Source organism: Puma concolor, chromosome D4 (genome assembly GCF_028749965.1).
Source record: "Puma concolor isolate L17-30 chromosome D4, mPumCon1.1.hap2, whole genome shotgun sequence".
Taxonomy (NCBI): Eukaryota; Metazoa; Chordata; class Mammalia; order Carnivora; family Felidae; genus Puma; species Puma concolor.
This window is the reverse complement of record NC_141679.1, coordinates 3,104,652-3,121,513: the sequence shown is the minus strand read 5'-3', so window position 1 is coordinate 3,121,513 and position 16,862 is coordinate 3,104,652. Positions and strand designations below refer to the sequence as shown.

Sequence of the window (16,862 nt, the reverse complement as noted above, 5' to 3'; positions counted from 1 at the left end):
TGGCTCCAGTCCTGGGCGGGTCTCCGTGAAGGTCACCATTGGACAGTGGGGATGAGGGGGAGTCCAGGCCTCTCTGGAACCGACTTCGGTGTCTATTCACAGAAAACTTCACGTTCTCGATCACAGTGCCTCACGAGAACCCCTCTTTTAAACTTGACCCCACCGAGGGGCTGTCCAGGAATGTGGTGGCGGGCGGTACGCCCAGCAGTGAAGGAGGCTGTGTGTGCCAACTGATGGGCAGGTGCACGCAGACACGTGTGTGTATGCAAGTCTGTGCACGCACCTGTAAGTGCCCTCAGGTGTGTGTGCATATGTGTGATACACAACATGGAACTATTCACAGGTAGAGGGCAGAACACTTGGGGAAAAACAAACGGTGCAGATGGAAGAAAAACCCAGAAATCCTGCCCAGGACACAGTCCACGGGGGCCTGTCCATGAGGCCAGGGGGGCCAGTGCACTGCTGCGTGAGACCCTTTTGAACGCCTTCTGGAATTTTAGAGCCTGTGGCACATTCTTTCCAACAGCGTGTTTTATGTCGGCTGTAAACGGATGCGTCCTACCGCATCCGGAAGCTCCAGGAAGTGGTTTAAGCACCTCAAATTCTCTGAGGGCAGCACCACCAGCACGACGGCCACATAGGCCTTCTTGGCGGGCCCCCGCGGGAACGTGCACGCGCTCCTACATGCACAGCCATACGCAAGTAGGCTCCCGCACACGGGCTCCTGTGCACACGCTCCCGCGTGCCCACCCATACATGCAAGGACTCCCACACACACACAGGCACACCCCCCCGACACTCCCCTGCACGTGCACTCCCGTGCACACGTGCTCCTGCACACCCAGTGCTATTGCTTTGTGTACTGGGTTTTAGCCCTTGGCCCCACGGATTCCTCCTTGCTCCACATACAGACCTAATCCTTCCTCTGCTGACCGTCCTCCACGACACTGCAGTTCAGGTCATCCCTGGGTGGTTGGCAACTACATACATTATTATTTTTTTTTTTAAGTTTATTTTTGAGACAGAGATAGAGTGTGTGTGTGCATGAGCAGGGGAGGAGCAGAGAGAATCCCAAGCAGATTCCACAGTCAGCACAGAGCCCAATGTGGGGCTCGATCCCACAAACTGCGGGATCGTGACCCAAGCTGAAATTGAGTTGATGGTGAACTGAGCTACCAGGTGCCCCAGAATCTTGATTTTAGAAACAGGGCTCTCAGGGAGATCATGGTCAGGAGGGGCTGGCTTTGGTCTAGGTTGGCTCACAGCCCACCCCCTGGTGCCGTGCCGCCTGGCACAGGCAGAGAGGAGGGGGCGGTGGGGACGGAGAGGTCTTCGGCCCTTCTCGGTGCCCTGCCCCCAACTTAGGCTCTGGGGAGGCAGGGGCGGCCCCCATGGAAGCAGAGGTTCTGGTCACAGATGGGAGCAGGGCCGGGAGGTGGAGTTCCCAGGCACAGACCCTCCGTGCAGGATGGACGCCTGGCCCAGGGCATGGTCACCGGGCACTCCATGGGGGAGGTGCCCCCCGACGGCCTCAGCGTGTGCTGCACGGCACCGAGTTTTGGTCTGAAAGAACATCTGAGGTGAAGGAGCAGGGAGCCCGGGGGAGGGCAGTGAGGGCCCGCCTCTTCTCCCGGGGTCACGGGGGCACACGCCTCCTCCGGGGACACAAGGGCTGGCACGAAAGCTGTCCTGCCCCTCACCGTGGGTCCGGCTGAGACAGCAGAGGCCCCCGGCGTGGGTGGCTCCACACCGCCTGTCCCCACCCTGGTTCCCATGGGTCCTCGGTGGGAGTCCGGGGGCCACCAGGTAGAGATGGCGTGTGTGTCCCCAGGGCCCGCGGACGTCCGCTTTGTCTGGGAGAAGAACGGCCGAGAACTGGAGATGTGCGTCCCCACGCAGACCCACGCGCTGCCCGACGGCAGGGCCCACGTGCTCAGCTGGCTGCGAGACGCCATCCGAGAAAGCGCCGAGTACCGCTGCTCCGTCCTGTCCTCTGCGGGCAACGGGACCTCCAAAGTGCGGGTGACCGTCGTGAGACACGGTGAGCGGCCCCCGCCCCTACCGCGCTCCCGGCTCCGACGGCGGGCGTGCCGGGGCCCTGGCGGCCGGCAGAAGGGAGGAGCGTGTGGCCCGTGCCCGGCCAGCCTCCCCGGCACTGGCGGCGCCTCTGCACCCACCTCCTGCCACCCGTTTACTCCCTGGCGCGTCTGGGACGCCGGTCCCGAGCGCCCGCGTCTCCCTTCTCTGTCCCCAAGTCCCCTCCCCTGCCACGTGGAGGCCTGCCTCACGTCACGTCCGCATGCTTTGCGCCCGGCCGGCCCGGGGGGCCGCCGGAAGCCTGCTCTTCCTCGGGGAGGTGTGGACACTTGTTTCCTCCGCTCCACTCTACTTCCTGTGCTCTTTCTGGACCCGTTTCCCGAGCCGTTGGCCGCCTGTGAGGCAGCGCGTGTGCAAAGGGCCCGGCCCCCCACCCGGGCGTCTGGCCTCCCCGTTGCCGGCCTGGGGTCCCGCTTTCTCAGGTCTGCTCAGTTTCCACGGGTGCCTCTGCTTTTCAGATCCCAGGTTTTTGGGGTTTCCTCTTCTGTCCGCTCGCGAGAGTTTACGTTTAGGGCCCTGCTGAAAAGGTCCCTGTCCTTCCAGTACAGGACTGGGGAGAGAAAGAAGTAATTGCAAAGCTCTCCCGGCGGGAATCCCTGTTCTTCCCCTTTCTGGAAAGTGTCCTGCCTGCCTGCGTCAGGTAAACCGAATCTTCACGTAAACACGGGGGCAGCACCGTCCGCAAAGAGCGGAGCGGAAACACAGAAACCACCATGCTCACCTGTCACCCCGGCTGTCTGGGAGGCAGGCTCTGGTCCTCGGTTCACAGACGGTGACCCGACCTTGATCTCGGGTGGCGGGCTAGGACGTGAGCACGGTTGGGACATCTCGGGACGTGCCTGCCTGCCCACCCAGCCTGTCGTGCCTACTGACGGGGGTGCCAGGGCAGGGGTGTTAGGAACGCAGGGACTCTCTCAGGACGGGAGTCCCCGCAGGGTCCCTTGGGGTTAAGGACCCCTGAAGGCGCCTCTGGAGCCCAGGCCCCGGCCCAGTCCTGCTCAAGGAGTAAGTTCCGCTTTACGTCTCATAGGCTCAGGTCCCCGGCACTCACTTCTGAAACGAGCAACACGGGCCACGGGCAGAGCAGGGACATGGTGCGTTTCTGTTTCCAAACAACCACAGCTGTCTGGCCTGTGCCACCCTCAGAGCCCCACAGATCAAGCTCCCGCGGCCTCCTGGGGGAGGTCCCTGCATCACCCCAAAATGTGGAGGGAGAGCACCTTTCCTGCCTGGACAGGACTCACGCAGGATGAGGACGGGGCCGGCGTGACCCTGGGGCTGGTGGCCTGGGGAAGGGCAGGAGGGGGCTGCTAACCGTGGAAGTCCCCACAGCCAGGAGGCAAGGCCAGAGGAGCGAGCGCCTCACCCGCGACCGAACCAGAGACCCGGCTCTCAGAATGGCCTCGGCGGCCTGCACGCACCCGCCGTGCCTCAAAGGCCTGCAAGGCTGACAGCCGGCGCCCCACTTGTCTTGCAGAGGCGACCCACCAGGAGCAGTGGACCAGAGAGCTGGCCGCCTGGAAGGCTGTGGCTGGGGAGCACGACCGCATGATGCACAGCTGGAGGAAGGCGTGGGTGTGTGGCCGGGCCCAGGGTGGGCAGGGGCTGGCGGGGTGGGTCCTGCTGGGCCCCCACGTGTGTGCTCTTGGCCCACAGTCACACTGCTTTCTGTAACCTGCAGCCTCTGGGCTCCAGGCAGATCCCTGGGGAGGGTCAGCATGGCGGGGGGGGGGGGGAACAGATGCAGGGGAGGGCCCACTGGCTGCACCCCCTCTTGGTGGGGGGACTGCGGTCCCAGCAGTGAGGAGATAGGACAGGTGTCCCCAGCTCCCGAGTCGCTAATGCAGCCGGGAGGGCAGCTACAAGGCCAGAGATTTACCGGAGGAGACACCCTGTGGCTCGAACACAGGCCTTCAGACGTGAGCTCTCTCCTTGCTGCCAACACAGGCTGAGGTTTGTGAGTCCTGCAAACTTAGCCCGCATAGGCCCCCTTCCTTGAAAGCCCTCCTAGACCCAACGGAGGTACACGTGGGCCGCGACACTTGAGGCCTCCTCCCATGTCTACGACAGTGGGGGGAGCGGGAAGGGCACGTGTTCTGCCAGGAACTCACAGTTCTGCACTGTTCTTTCAGGAAAGCTGTGACAAGGGCGCCCTTTAGGCCCCAGGACATGGTGCTGACTCCCAGCCGAGCCCGCGGCCACTGGAGACCCCAGGACAGTGGCTGCCACATTGCCTACTGAGATGTGACCACACCCCAGCTTCTGTGACAGAATCCAGAACCTGTGTTAAAAAGTTAGGTGCTTATGTGGGACAGAAGGGTCTGGCAGAAACAGGAAGCCAGGACAGTTCCTGAGCTACAGACAGACCTGGAATAGATAGACGGTGGTGTGCGTGACGGGTCCTCTTCCAGAAACACTGCTGTTGCGCTCCGCGGCCACTCCGCGTCACCGGGGCGATTTCCTGGTTCAGCACGGGCAGGAGCCCCGCGTTAGCCCGGCTGCTGCTTGCCACCTTCCCGCGGGGCTGCTGAACTGCCACATGGCAGGGACAGGGCGTCCAGGCCAGTGGCAGGAACTGGCCTCCAACCTCGGGTGACCACGAGGTCCGACCCAGGGACCACAGGGACTGAAGGCCTCGTGGGCTTCCTCCCCGGCTCCCTCATGGTCTCAGGGTGCCGGGCCGCCTTAGAAAGTTCTGCGGGACCCGAGCTTGCAGGAGGCGCAGCAGCCGGCAGGTCGGTCCAGGTTCCTCCGAGTGGCGCCACCTGGCGGGTGCGTCCACATGGAGCCTAACGCCACACAACCTGACCTCACGGACACCTCCCGCTTACAGAACGACGGCTTTTAACGGAATGCACGTACCAGAAAACCAAAGCCTCTGTTCAAAGCAGAGCTGTGGCTCCCCGTGACCCAGCACACGGACACCGCCTCTGCTCGCGACCTCAGCCTGCGGCCAGACCCCTCGTTATGAAGCCACACACGTGTCCCGCCGGCCACGCGCGGGATCCGCCGCGAACGCGACTTCCTGAGGATGGCCGGCTGGGGCCAGATCCGCCCCGCTCACGCCATTACCCGTGGCGACAGCATTTGCCGTGGAAGGCCACGGGCGCGCAGCGTGGGTTCCCGAGCAGGTGCGGCTCCGGCTGCCCGGGGAGGCCACGAGGGCTCTGAGCCCGGGACCTCCGGGTGCCGCTCGCCGTGTCTGCGAGGCTCGCCCACGTGCGCTGTAGCCCGAGCACTCTCGTGCCCAACAGAAAGCGGGACACGGTCAGCCCCCGGGGAGGGCTCTGCTGGGAAACGTGGTTAGGAGGCATGTGCTTCTCTGCGCTGGTGAGAAAAATAAAACTAAACAGGACGAGGTGTGTGCGCTTTCCTGTGGCACCGTCGGCACCGCGCGGGCCGCCGCGTCACCTGTGGCAGGAGCCTCTGCTGGGAAGGTGATGTGACCAGGCCAGCCCCAGCACTGAGTCACACGAGGAGCACCAGACCCCCTCCCCTGAGATCCACGCTCCACGGGCCCAGGGCTGGGGCTCTGAACACAGGGCCAGCATCCCCCGCCGAAATTATTCAGTTTAACGTTCTCCCTATAGGTTACCTCTGGAAACGTCTCTCTCCATAATCTGAGTTCCATACCCATGACCGCAAACTTGGGACATGCTGACAGGGGACAGCAGGAAAAGCCCTGCCCACGCCACTCCTCCTGGCCCCCAAGGGAGAACCCTGGGGACAGGACTGAGGGCCTGGGCAGCCTCACTGCACGTCTCCCCACTTAATTTTTTTTAATTAGTTATCTACTTAAAGTTCATATATTTTGAGAGAATAAGACTGTGCAGAGGGAGGGGCAGAGAGAGAACATCCCAAGCAGGCTCCGTGCTGTCAGCACAGAGCCCGACACAGGGCTCAATCCCATGAACCAGGAGATGGTGACCTGAGCCCTGAGCCGAAATCAAGAGTGGTCGCTAAGCCGACCAAGCCCCCCGTTTAAACAGCTCAGGACGCAAACAGAGAAGCAGACACACGCTAGGAGCAGCCAGTGTCCAGAAGACAGGACAGCCTGGTGTCTGACACGTCCACACCACAGGCCACTTCTGTCGTCACTCACTCTGGCTCGCCACAAGCCACTCGCCTCTCGGGTACAGCACGTGACGTGACTGATCTCACCTAAAAGTGTTTGCAAAGCCAACGCGAGTCGTTGCTGAGCTGAGCACCAGTGAAGCCCCGCCTGTGCCGCCTGCTGTGTGACAGGAGAGGAGCAGGCCGGGCAGGGTCCGGCGGGCACACAAACCCCGCCCCGCTCGGGCCCCTGCCGTTCAAGCCACAGCACCGAGGGGCGCGGGCCAGGCCGCGGGGGCCCCACGAGCCTGAGCCGGCCAGAGGTGCAGGGCTCTCAAATCATCGCTCTTTATTCCAAATAAATACGCCCTCCTACAGGAGAGCATGTGGGCAACATCCTGCTGGCCTCCCAGACAGAAACCACGGTCACAATATGTCCGTTTACGAGAGAAAGAAAGGATTTGTAGATTATCAAAACTGAAATTTAGGAACTTCAATATACATCGCTTCTTTGAAAAATAAAGACAAAAAGGAATAATCCGTATCAAGAGGTCACAGATTAAAGAAGCAATTTTCCCTCTGAGGCTCATTTTAGCAAATCCTCCAAGTATCCCCACATCTTCCAGCCAGAAAGCCAGGTCCCCAGCAAGTCCCCTGCCTCAAAAGCGGCCCCGCCCCGCCCGGCTACTGCTTTGCGGCCCTGCTGGGTCGGCGGCCAAGAGGAGCGGCCCGGCCGTGACCCCGCGGCTCCTTCCACAAACGAACGTGGCTCAGCTCTGCCACATCGGAGGCGGTTCCTTCACGGCAAAGAACTCCGAGCAGCACACACGTTCCAGTCCTTTCCAGACTCCGCGTGCTCAGAGACCCAAAGCCACGACTTCGGAATTTTTGGAAAGGTTCCCGCCAGCACACCCCAACGCCCGTCCCCGGGATGCACATCTCGGATTCACCTCCCAATCGAACAGCCACACAGAATACACGAGGCCAAGAAGAACTGTGAAGAAGGCCCCAGAGTCTTCCACACCCCCCTTCCTCACCCCAAATACACAACACACCCCGAGGAGTCTTCCTATAAGTTCAGGTTCATCATCTGCGAGGTTGAAGCCTCCAGAGAGTCCTCCAGCTCCAGGGCACCCCGACTGTAGGCTTCTAGGTGTTCTCTCCAGATTTCCACTAGAAGGGAGACAGCAGCACAGCTAAGGGACAGGCTCCTCCGGGAGGCGTGCCGCCCGGGGCTCAGTCCCCACTCGGGCCTGGCACGGACTCCCCCAGCCGGCCATCAGCACACACTGGCCTCGGGACAGCGCTGTCCTCACGGCCACACTCCACTCAGGTGCCGTCTGCCCCGAGGTCTGTGTGGGACCAGCTCTCGGGACACCAGGCGGGACCCGAGCCGGCCTTCAGCAGCGGGCCCTGCCGCAGGGTGGCCGTGCTGCTGTCCTGGGCGCTCCGCCCATTCGCACCTCCCCCCGCCACGTCCCCGCACATCTCTGCCCCCGGCCCCCCGCACCCCGCACTCACTGTAGCGCGGCTCATCTCTCCCGGCGGCAGGAGCAGGGGGGCCCTGCGGGGGCAGGCTGCCGGGGGCGGGGGGCCCAGGCTCCCCCGCCAGCTCCTGGCGTGCGTTCTCCAGCATGGTCTTGTACGCCTGCCGGGCGGCCATCGTCAGCTCCACCATCCTGTGGAACTGGTCCTGGGACGGAAGCGAGGGCACAGGTGACGCCCCCTCCCCACAGGGGGGACTAAGGGTCTCTGCCCGTCGGGGACGGCGCCCTCCCTGGGGAAGCAGAGGGACGGCTGGCGGGGACGCTGGCCACGTGAGGCGTCTCTGAGCAGCGGCGAGCTCAGAGCCGATTCAGAATCGCCGCACATGCCCTGTGGACCCCGGGCTCGGGGCTGCCCTGCCGGGGACGCCCGGCTCACCTGGGCCCCGTCGTAGCTGAAGATGCCCACCACGCTGACAGGGACGGCCTTGTTCAAACTGCGCCCCAGAGCCTTGCGGTTGAGAGCGAACACGAAAGGGATGTTCTGCTCGCAGGCATAACCGATGATGGTGTGCAGGGTATCGTCCAGCCCGCCTGGTCAGGGACAACAACCGACGAGAAACGCGTCACATGCAGCGTAGCAGTGACCCTGGTCGCAAAGGGCTTTTTTCTACAGACAGCAACACGGCCCAGCCACTCTCTAGTCAAGCGGGGCCCGTGCCGCACGTCACCGGGACGAGCCGGTCACTGCCAGGGCGTGGCCACCCTCGAGGCAGAGCGCAACTCTCCAAAAGAGGCACTCCCTCAACGTACTAAAACACGCCTGCGTCGTCATTCTAACGGACGGTGAAGTCTCAGTCTTCTAGAAGTGTCTCTGGACCCACTTCCCACATGGGCGGGGGCCACGCCACCAAGCAATTCTGAGACACCACTGGCTGTGCAAGAATTCCGCCCCTCCCGACACTTGCCTGGAGAGCGTGTCAGACCACACAGGGTGGGTCTGTCCCAGGAGACCCCCCTCCCCCGGGTCCCACCTCTGGTGCCCGCACACGTTCCTGCGTTCCCCAAGCTCTGGACCAAGGGGCGACACACTGCGGGGCCCCACACCCTCTCCTTCCATTCTTCTAAGTTGCTAGAGGCTCACAGCGCTCACCCCAGAAAAGCCTTGCTCACGTTTGCCCAGTTTATTAAAGGACGTGACAAAGATCTCGAGTCGCCAGCGCGGGAAGAGACGCACGGGGAGGCCATGCCCACTCCGGGTGTGCCACTACCCCGGCGTCTCCTGTGCACCGACCGGGAAGCTCCCCTACCCCAGTCCGGGCGGGACTGTATGGAGGCTTCCAGACTAGTCATAGGATCCACTAAGTCGTGGGCTCCACCCCCAGCCCCTCCCTGGGGGCCAGGGGTAGGGGCCGACCGGGACCCAGGTTCCAACCCTCTCATTTCTCGGCTGGCTCTCTTGGCAACCAGCCCCAGCTTGGGCGGGGTCCAAAAATCACCTCATTAACGTAACAAAACACCTTTCTTGTGGTCCTGGGAAACTCCAAGGATGTGGGGAACTGTGAGCCAGAAACCACGGACAAAGGCCAAACAGGAAGGAGAAATCTATTCTGGTCACGTGAACGAGCCAACTGCGCTTAGTGTTCACTCAACACTCACTGTGTCTCAGGCCACTGGTCATCTGTCCCCTGTGTATCAGCTCCCGTGTGCAAGGGATGGGCTGCACCCCACATACAGAGGTCACTGAGGGTCCTACACCAACGGGCGGGCCGCGGGCTCACCACCCACCCTGCCTCCGAGCGAGGCACCAAGGACTCTGTGTGCAGGTGATGCGCCCGCCACCCCAAAACCTTTACTACAAGACGGTTGCACGTGGGTGTCTGTGCACAAGTCACACACACCTAACGAGTCCTCACGAAGGCCAGCAGTGCCAGCAAGGGTGGGTGTGGACAGCCACCAAAGACGACAGCAGGTAGGACCAGGTTTATCAAGATCTACAGAGCAGCTTCAAGGTGCTCCGGGAACAAAGATCACAAAGGGGCCTGTGCTCTGGGACACAGTGGTCCCGGGACCACACACCACTTCCGTGTTCACCTGAAACTTCTGAGATACTCTCACTACGGCTAGGATTTTTTTTTTTTTTTTTTTTTTTTTGAGGAAAAATCACACGACAGAAATATGCAAGTGAGAAAAAGCCTTTTGAAAAAGGGAGCTACCGTCAGGCTAGCCTCGCCAGGTAGCAGAGCTTGCTGTAATAAGGTGGGCTCCAGAAGCGACCCCACTGTGTGGGACTGAGCGCTGTCGGGGGGAGCACTGTGAAGCAGAGGAAAGAGGACAACTGGGTCGGCCTCTGGAAAGACCCATCTGAAATGCAATATAGTCTACCTAAACACAAAAATGAAAACGTGGAAGAACTAAGAAAGATGATATAAAAAAAACCTTTAATAACCTTGGAGTGCTGTGGTTGAGAAATGGCATAAAACCTAGAGCCAATTAAAAAAACAAGAATAAAAAACACCAACATGATAACGACACCCAGGATCCTCGCGTGGCCAAAACGATGTTTTGAAAACAGGCAAATGACAAACCGGGAAAGTACAACTCTTACCCAAGGAGCTTTCCTATTATATAAAAAGGCACATGTCAGTATTAAAAAGATCAACATCCCCAAACACGAGTGGGCGAAGAACATGAGCCAACAGTTCCCAGGAGAGTGCAAAGCTGCCCCCCACCTACACAGAAGGTTCTGGGTGCAGGTGCGTAACCCACACGACCCCCAAATGCACCAGCCCTTTCGTCCTCGAGATGTCCCCACCAGAAAGGACAGCATGCACAGCACATCCCTGTGCAGCACTAGAGACGTCCAGAAACCACCAGAACATCCCTAAGTCCCGTCCGAGCAACACAAGTGTGCGCAGAGTTACGAGCTGACTCCCCAGACCGACCATCAAGCTAAAAACCAAGGTGCCAACAGGGCCAGGACCAAATCTCTCTCTCTCGCGCGCGCGCGCGCAGACACCATCAAGGACACGTCAAATGTGGGAATGGTGGCTCCTCTGGGGGTCGGGAGGAATCTGGAGGGCTTACTCCTCAAAAGAAAGGAGCACCAGCACCGGGCTTGCTGCGGGGTCCTGGCCCAGCTCCTCTGTGCACAGACAGACCCCCGTGTGGAGCACCTAATATCTGCCTGGGGAGAGAACGTTGCCCATGTCCCCCAGCACCTGGCCCCTAGTTACGTAGAACTATTTGATTTTCTTCCGAGAGAAACTTCTTGAAAGCATACGCCGCTGCGCTGGGAACCGGGTCAATCTGCAACCAGTCTGATTAACATTTAAGCTCCACATCCCTCCATTCTGCCCAGACCCTGGCCCAGATGCATGCGGGGACCAGGGAAGCATGCTCTGGGGGCAGAACCATCCTCAGCCTCAATTCTTGGCTTCCAGGAAGGACCTCAGACTTGGTCTTTTGTTTCTCCTTTGCCGTTTCCCTCTTCCCTCACTTCTAGAAGGCCCTCTTATCATCCTTCTGCCTCCAGCTAGATAGCCAAGGCCAATCATGATATTCTTTTGTTTTTCAGTTGCAGGGTATATCATGTGAACAAAAAAGCATGTAAAACACATAGGTGCAGTTTAAAGAATATTTACAAAACAAACACCTGTGCCATTTCCTTAAAGATCAAGAAAGAGAAAGTTGTCAAGAACCCAGGACTTCCCAAACACACACAGATCTTCTCTTCATCCATCCCCCCAAAGGACAACCACTATCCTGACTTTTGTGATAATCATTTCCTTGCTTTTCTTTATAGTTTTATCACCTACATGTCGATCAATAAATATATAGTTTAATGTTTCTTTATTAAAAGAAAATTTGTTATTTGTCAAAAAAAAAAAAGCACTTCTGGGCCGACAGGAGGTGAGCGCACAGGAGGGGAGGCAGGCGTGCTCCTTAGCCACAACCACAGCAAGCCATTCCCCACTGCTAGAAACTGTGGGAGCCCCCTCTGGCCCGTGTCCCCCACCCCCAGAGCTGACCACAAATGCCAGGGCCCCTCTGGTCCATGTCCCCCACCCCCAGGGCTGACCACAAATGCCAGGGCCCCCCTTTGCCCTGTGTCCCCCACCCCCAGGGCTGACCACAAATGCCGGGGCCCCCCTTTGCCCTGTGTCCCCCACCCCCAGGGCTGACCACAAATGCCGGGGCCCCCCTTTGCCCTGTGTCCCCCACCCCCAGGGCTGACCACAAATGCCGGGGCCCCTCTGGTCCGTGTCCCCCACCCCCAGAGCTGACCACAAATGCAGGGCCCCTCTGGTCCATGTCCCTGTCCCCCACACCCGGCGTTGACCACAAATGCTATGTGAGCAGCGACACCATGGCCACTGTCCCTTCAAAGGGCTGCTTCTCAGGGGACCCATGGCCAGAGCCACAACTTGGGTTTCCGGAGGGCTCCCCACATACCGCCGTGAGAGGGGCTATGGGGCGGGCACGAGGGGGCTCATGCGGAACACCACCTCCCTCTGTGAGTCAGGCTGGGCACAGGGTGTCCACAACCAGCCGCCCATGAATCCCCTGGGACGGACACCCCTGGGTGCGGATGGTGAATGGGCTCCCCGGGTGGACGACACCCCACGCGTGCGTTCCATGTGACTCCCCGGGAGAGACTCTGGGACGGTCCGCTGCTCCCAGACCTCAGTGTCCGCGAGAGCGGAGAGCCCCCCCCAGGTGTGACCTCCCAGTGCTCAGACGAGACAACCGAGACGAACAGAACGCTCAGACAGCTGCCACTTAAAACTCAAGTTCAGAATCGGCAGATGAAAGGCCCTTGAGCAGACGCGGCACTCGCACACAGTCCCAGGCCGCCTTACCAAGCTGTCCCTGTAAAACGACCGCAAGCCGCCGGCTCCCTTTGCCTCGGACGCACTGACGAGACGTAGCAAGTTCCTTTGGCCTCAAAGCAAAGAGGCCGCAGCCTCGGCGGGAACACAGAGCGGGGCCCCGGGTGGGCAGGTGGCCCCCTGGAAACGGCCCCCGATCACAGGCGGGGAGGGGACGACACGGCCCAGCTCGTTACCTTTCGACTGAATCTTCTCACAGTTGGGGGAGATGATGATGCACTTCAGCTTCCTGAGCTTCAGGTGCTTGAGCACCTCCCTCAGCCCCAGCACCAGCCGGCGCTTGGTCTTGGCCTTGACCGGATCCTTCTGGTACATCCGGTCTTGGAAGCGCACCAGCTCTCTGAGCAGGTCCGTGACGCAGGCGTCCACCTCCTTGCTCAGCATCTGGCTGCAGTAACTGAAAGAAAGGGGCCGAGGCAGCTGCGGCAACCGCACAGCCCTCCGGGGGCCGAAGACCCGGGGCTCCCGGCCCACTGGGTTTTGTGTCCTCCCTGAGCCCCGACCGCAAGGGACAGAGCCACTGAGCCCCACGGCACTGCTGCCCCACGGCAGCTGCTGCTCACAAAACCCACACCCCGAGTGTGGACTGTGCCCTGGAAGGAGGCGAGCTCCCGAGAAAGCAGAGCCCGAGACGGAGCCGGCCGCGCCCCGCTCATGCCCCCGCAACGCCAACCTCGACTGCACAGCGCCTCTGCCTTCACACCAGCAGGACAAACACCCCGCAGATCAGGTGGCCGGACGTGGGGTCAGGACGAGGACGGAAACCGGGCCTGGCCCCACGGCCGGGGCATGTCACGACAGGAGGGCCCGGCGCTCAACGCCAGAGCAAGCACCGCCCGCCCCGGACGGTCACTCACTCCCGGAATCTCCGGCTGTGGATCCTGGGGCAGCCAGCGCCGTCGGGGACCAGGCAGAGGCCGTCCGCCTCCTTCTGGGGCTCGGTTCTCGGCGGCTCTTCTGACTCGCGTTGCCCCGTGGGAGTGGGGGCCGCCGACTCCTCCGTCCCCTCTGCGACGCCACAGAGAAAGAGGCCGTGGCACGCACCTGCGGGCTGGGATCTCCAGAGCAGCCCCGTCACCACACCACCGCTGGACGCCACAGCGGGCGGGCCGGTGACAGGACGCGTGCTGACGGCTTGGGAGAAACAGAAGGACCACCTCCCGCTCTGCTCCCTCCCCGACCCGACTTAGCCACTGACGATCGCTGGAGGGACACCACTACAATTTACCATTTTAGCCGTCCCGAAACGGGCAGTTCAGTTGCCAGATTTAATTTTGAAATTTAACCTGAAGTTCGTTATCACCCAGTTTTAAATTACACAGTTCTTGACTCTTCATACATAACGGTTCAGACCGCTTCTTCAGCAAATGACCCTTTGGTGACATCCAAACTCAAACATCCCAACTACGAGCTTCAAGCTTATGGTCCCCCCGTGACTTCTGGAGACTTCCAAGTACACGGGAGGGGACACGTCACCAGAGGAGTCTGCCCACCAGGACAGCACATGTGACGGACGACGTCTGGGGGGCGGACCCGGAAAAGCCCCGGGAAGCCTGCCTGGCAGAAGGCGTCTAAGGGTGGATGGCAGTGGACCCCCAAGCCCAGAGCCCCTCCAGGCACATGCCGACAGGAGGGGGTGCCCACGTCCTACACACACACACACACACACACACGCACACGCACACGCACACGCACACACATTGCCGGTGCCCCTGCTTCTGGTGACCCCAGAGCGGAAACTCCCTGGACGCCCACCTGCCACGTGGCCTGTGAACACACCCCAGTGCCACGTGGCAGGGGACTACCGCCACAGGCCACACACACGCCGTGGGTTGGAGGGGCACAGGTGGCAGGATTCCCCTGGAACAAAGTCTGGGCGAGGCCCCGGGCCGAGGGCACGGGGGCTGCTGTGCTTCTGAGCCGGGCGCCGTGCTCGCTCTGTGAGAAGTCCGCGAACCGCAGGCTCACGCTCCGTGTCCTGCTCTGAGCGCGTAGCTCAGTAGAAGCTCCCGAGCGTGTTCTCCGCACGGCACCACGACCCACGCTGCCGGGAGAACTGCCCTGCACTTACTGGCGGTCACCGTCATGGGCCACTTCAGGTCGCGGGAACCGTTCGAGGACTCACGGATTGCCCTGGGGGCCTCGCCCCGCTGTCCCCGGAGCCTGGAGCGCAGGCGCCGGGAGATGTGTCCGCCCACGGGGGCTCCGACAACGACCCGCCTTCACGACCGGGCTCCCGATGGCCCCGCACACGGCCGCCCCCGCTGGAGCCCGCGGGGCAGCAAACGCGCTCCGTACCTGAGGGCTCGGCTTGGTCCAGGGCCTCGTCGCCACCGCTCTCTCCGTCCAGCGTGGCGTCACTGGCAGGAGCCGGGCTCACGGCGTTTTCTTGGAGACGCTGCTGCTTTCTCTCCTGCCGTTCTTTCAAAATAATCTTTAAAATTAAAGAAGCGATTAAAACACCTACACGCTTGTCCTCTTAAACGAAAAGCTCTCCTGCAAAACACGCCACCCGAGGTCAGCTCACGGACACCGCGCCTCCCCGGGGCCTGCAGAGCCGGGCACACCGGACCCGGGCCACCCTCCGCCAGCCGCAACAGCCCCAACGGGACCCGTATCCGTGGAATCTGAACGGCAGGCAGATGACCCCAGGTGGGCTGAGGAGGACGTCACGGCCAAGCACTCCCCGCCTGCAGCAGCAGGGGCGCCCTGCTGCGTCCCCTCTGCCCTGTCACCCAGGGGGGGACCGCTCTTCAGAGAACCACACACGCCTCTTCACAGGGCACGTGCGAGGGGAGTCCACGTCCACACGTAAAACGCTAGGGGCCGGAAGACGTAACGCACACACAGGAGAGTCCTAGGTTTTCCCGCGCCCAGTTTCAAATGGCCACCCTGTACCTTCTTCAATGACGTCGGCTTCTTGGCCTTGGGGACCTCCCTCTGCTTCCCCTTCTTCATCAGCGGGGCGCTGGAGTCCAAGGGGTTGTGTGGGGTCTTCACCTGGCTGAAGTGGCCCTTCTTCCCTGACGCGGGGTCTCTGGAGAGAACCGGCACCGCCCCAACTGCCACACGGAGGGGACGCACTCATCAGGCCGCCGCCACACCGCCCGTCCGCCCGTGACCTCCCTCGTCCTCATCAAACGGATGCTCACACAACCCTGCCACGGGCAACGGCTCTCAGGGGAGTTTAGTGTCTCCTGGGGGAGACCCAAAAGGGCCATCAACTGATCTGGGGAGAAGCGTCGTCCTGTCCCTGTGATGGCACCTGCACGCTGCCCGGGAGAGGGCAGACTGGGGGTGGGGTGGGGTGGGGTGGGGTGGGCCCCCACCCCACCCTCCTGACGCTAGGTATTTCCAGACAGCGCGTACTCACGACGGCTCTCCCAAGGAGTGCCTCCCCATTTCCAGCTGACCCTGCCTCTGCAGAAGGGGCCATGGGTTTCCACACATCCCTCCTCCCTCCCTAGCTTAGAAGATTCTAGGAATGCTTCTAGCGGATTCTCAAGTTTTCCAGACATAAGCACACTCTCCTCGATCAGCTCCTGTGCAGCTGGTGACATCAGCCCAGCATCCACACAAGGTCACAGTTGTGCCTTGCCGTTTCCGCTGCGCTTTCCCATCCTGCTCCCCTTCCCGGCTCGTTCCAGCTGCGAGGGGAAACCTGCAGGGAAAAACCCTGTCTTCCCTTTCTCCGGGACCATTTCCACATACACGCCCCAGAAAACAGAATGGGGCGACACCCCCCACGTCCCCACCATCCAGCGTCAAGGACCCCCCATCTCCCTGCCCTCCTCGGGTCTGGAATACAGAGGTTACTGGCGTCTTCCCTGGCGGCACGCCGGGTGCCCTGCTTCGACACTCAACGGGTCTGCACTCCGGCTCCAAGCCACCGCCAGCCCCGTGCAGCTGCTGGGATCTCCGAAGCTGTGCTCCCACGGTCGGTTTGAGACGTACGCGCGACGAGCCGTTCTTGAACCGCCCCCCCCCCCCCCCCCCCCCCCGTGCTGACCCTGCTCACATCCGCTCGCTCTGTCCCTAATGCCACCTCCCAAGGCAGGACCTCCGCCGGGCTCCTGCGACTGCCGCCGCCTGGGCCCCTCCCGCCTGCCCTCCGCCAGGCGACTCTCCACACGCGGCATGAGCGGGTCGCCTGGGATCCCTCCCACACACACGGTGAAGACGCCAACCCCCAGCCCCAAGAGCAGCCGCCAAGCGGGACACGGCGGTCACGACCGATCGCGTCAGCCCCCTCGGACGCGACCAAAGGCTGACAGCAAACGACACAGCTCCACCGGTGCCCCATTGAAGTCCGGTGGGAACAGCACGGTCTGGGGCA

At 61.6% G+C, this 16,862-nt stretch overlaps 2 protein-coding genes across 10 annotated transcripts in view; one reads left to right on the top strand and one right to left on the bottom strand.

The window, feature by feature from the left end:
• Positions 1–1,081: 1,081 nt before the first annotated feature.
• On the top strand, positions 1,082–5,452 carry LOC147574662 (uncharacterized). The gene is made up of 3 exons (XM_086684832.1): positions 1,082–2,041; positions 3,575–3,672; positions 4,230–5,452. Exons 1-3 carry the CDS (start codon positions 1,774–1,776, stop codon positions 4,254–4,256), a joined length of 393 nt encoding a protein of 130 aa, XP_086540958.1. The 5' UTR covers positions 1,082–1,773; the 3' UTR covers positions 4,257–5,452.
• Positions 5,453–6,474: 1,022 nt separating this feature from the next.
• SECISBP2 (SECIS binding protein 2) overlaps positions 6,475–16,862 on the bottom strand; it is a 41,934-nt gene continuing 31,546 nt past the window's right edge. For all 9 annotated transcript variants that reach the window (XM_086684824.1, XM_086684827.1, XM_086684831.1 and 6 more), the window contains 7 exons: positions 15,425–15,588; positions 14,825–14,960; positions 13,384–13,534; positions 12,703–12,923; positions 8,074–8,228; positions 7,672–7,843; positions 6,475–7,323 (listed from right to left, as the gene is read on the bottom strand). In XM_086684824.1, coding sequence (XP_086540950.1) covers positions 7,220–7,323; positions 7,672–7,843; positions 8,074–8,228; positions 12,703–12,923; positions 13,384–13,534; positions 14,825–14,960; positions 15,425–15,588 — 1,103 coding nt within the window. In that variant the 3' untranslated portion in view covers positions 6,475–7,219. The remainder of the gene's footprint in view (positions 7,324–7,671; positions 7,844–8,073; positions 8,229–12,702; positions 12,924–13,383; positions 13,535–14,824; positions 14,961–15,424; positions 15,589–16,862) is intronic.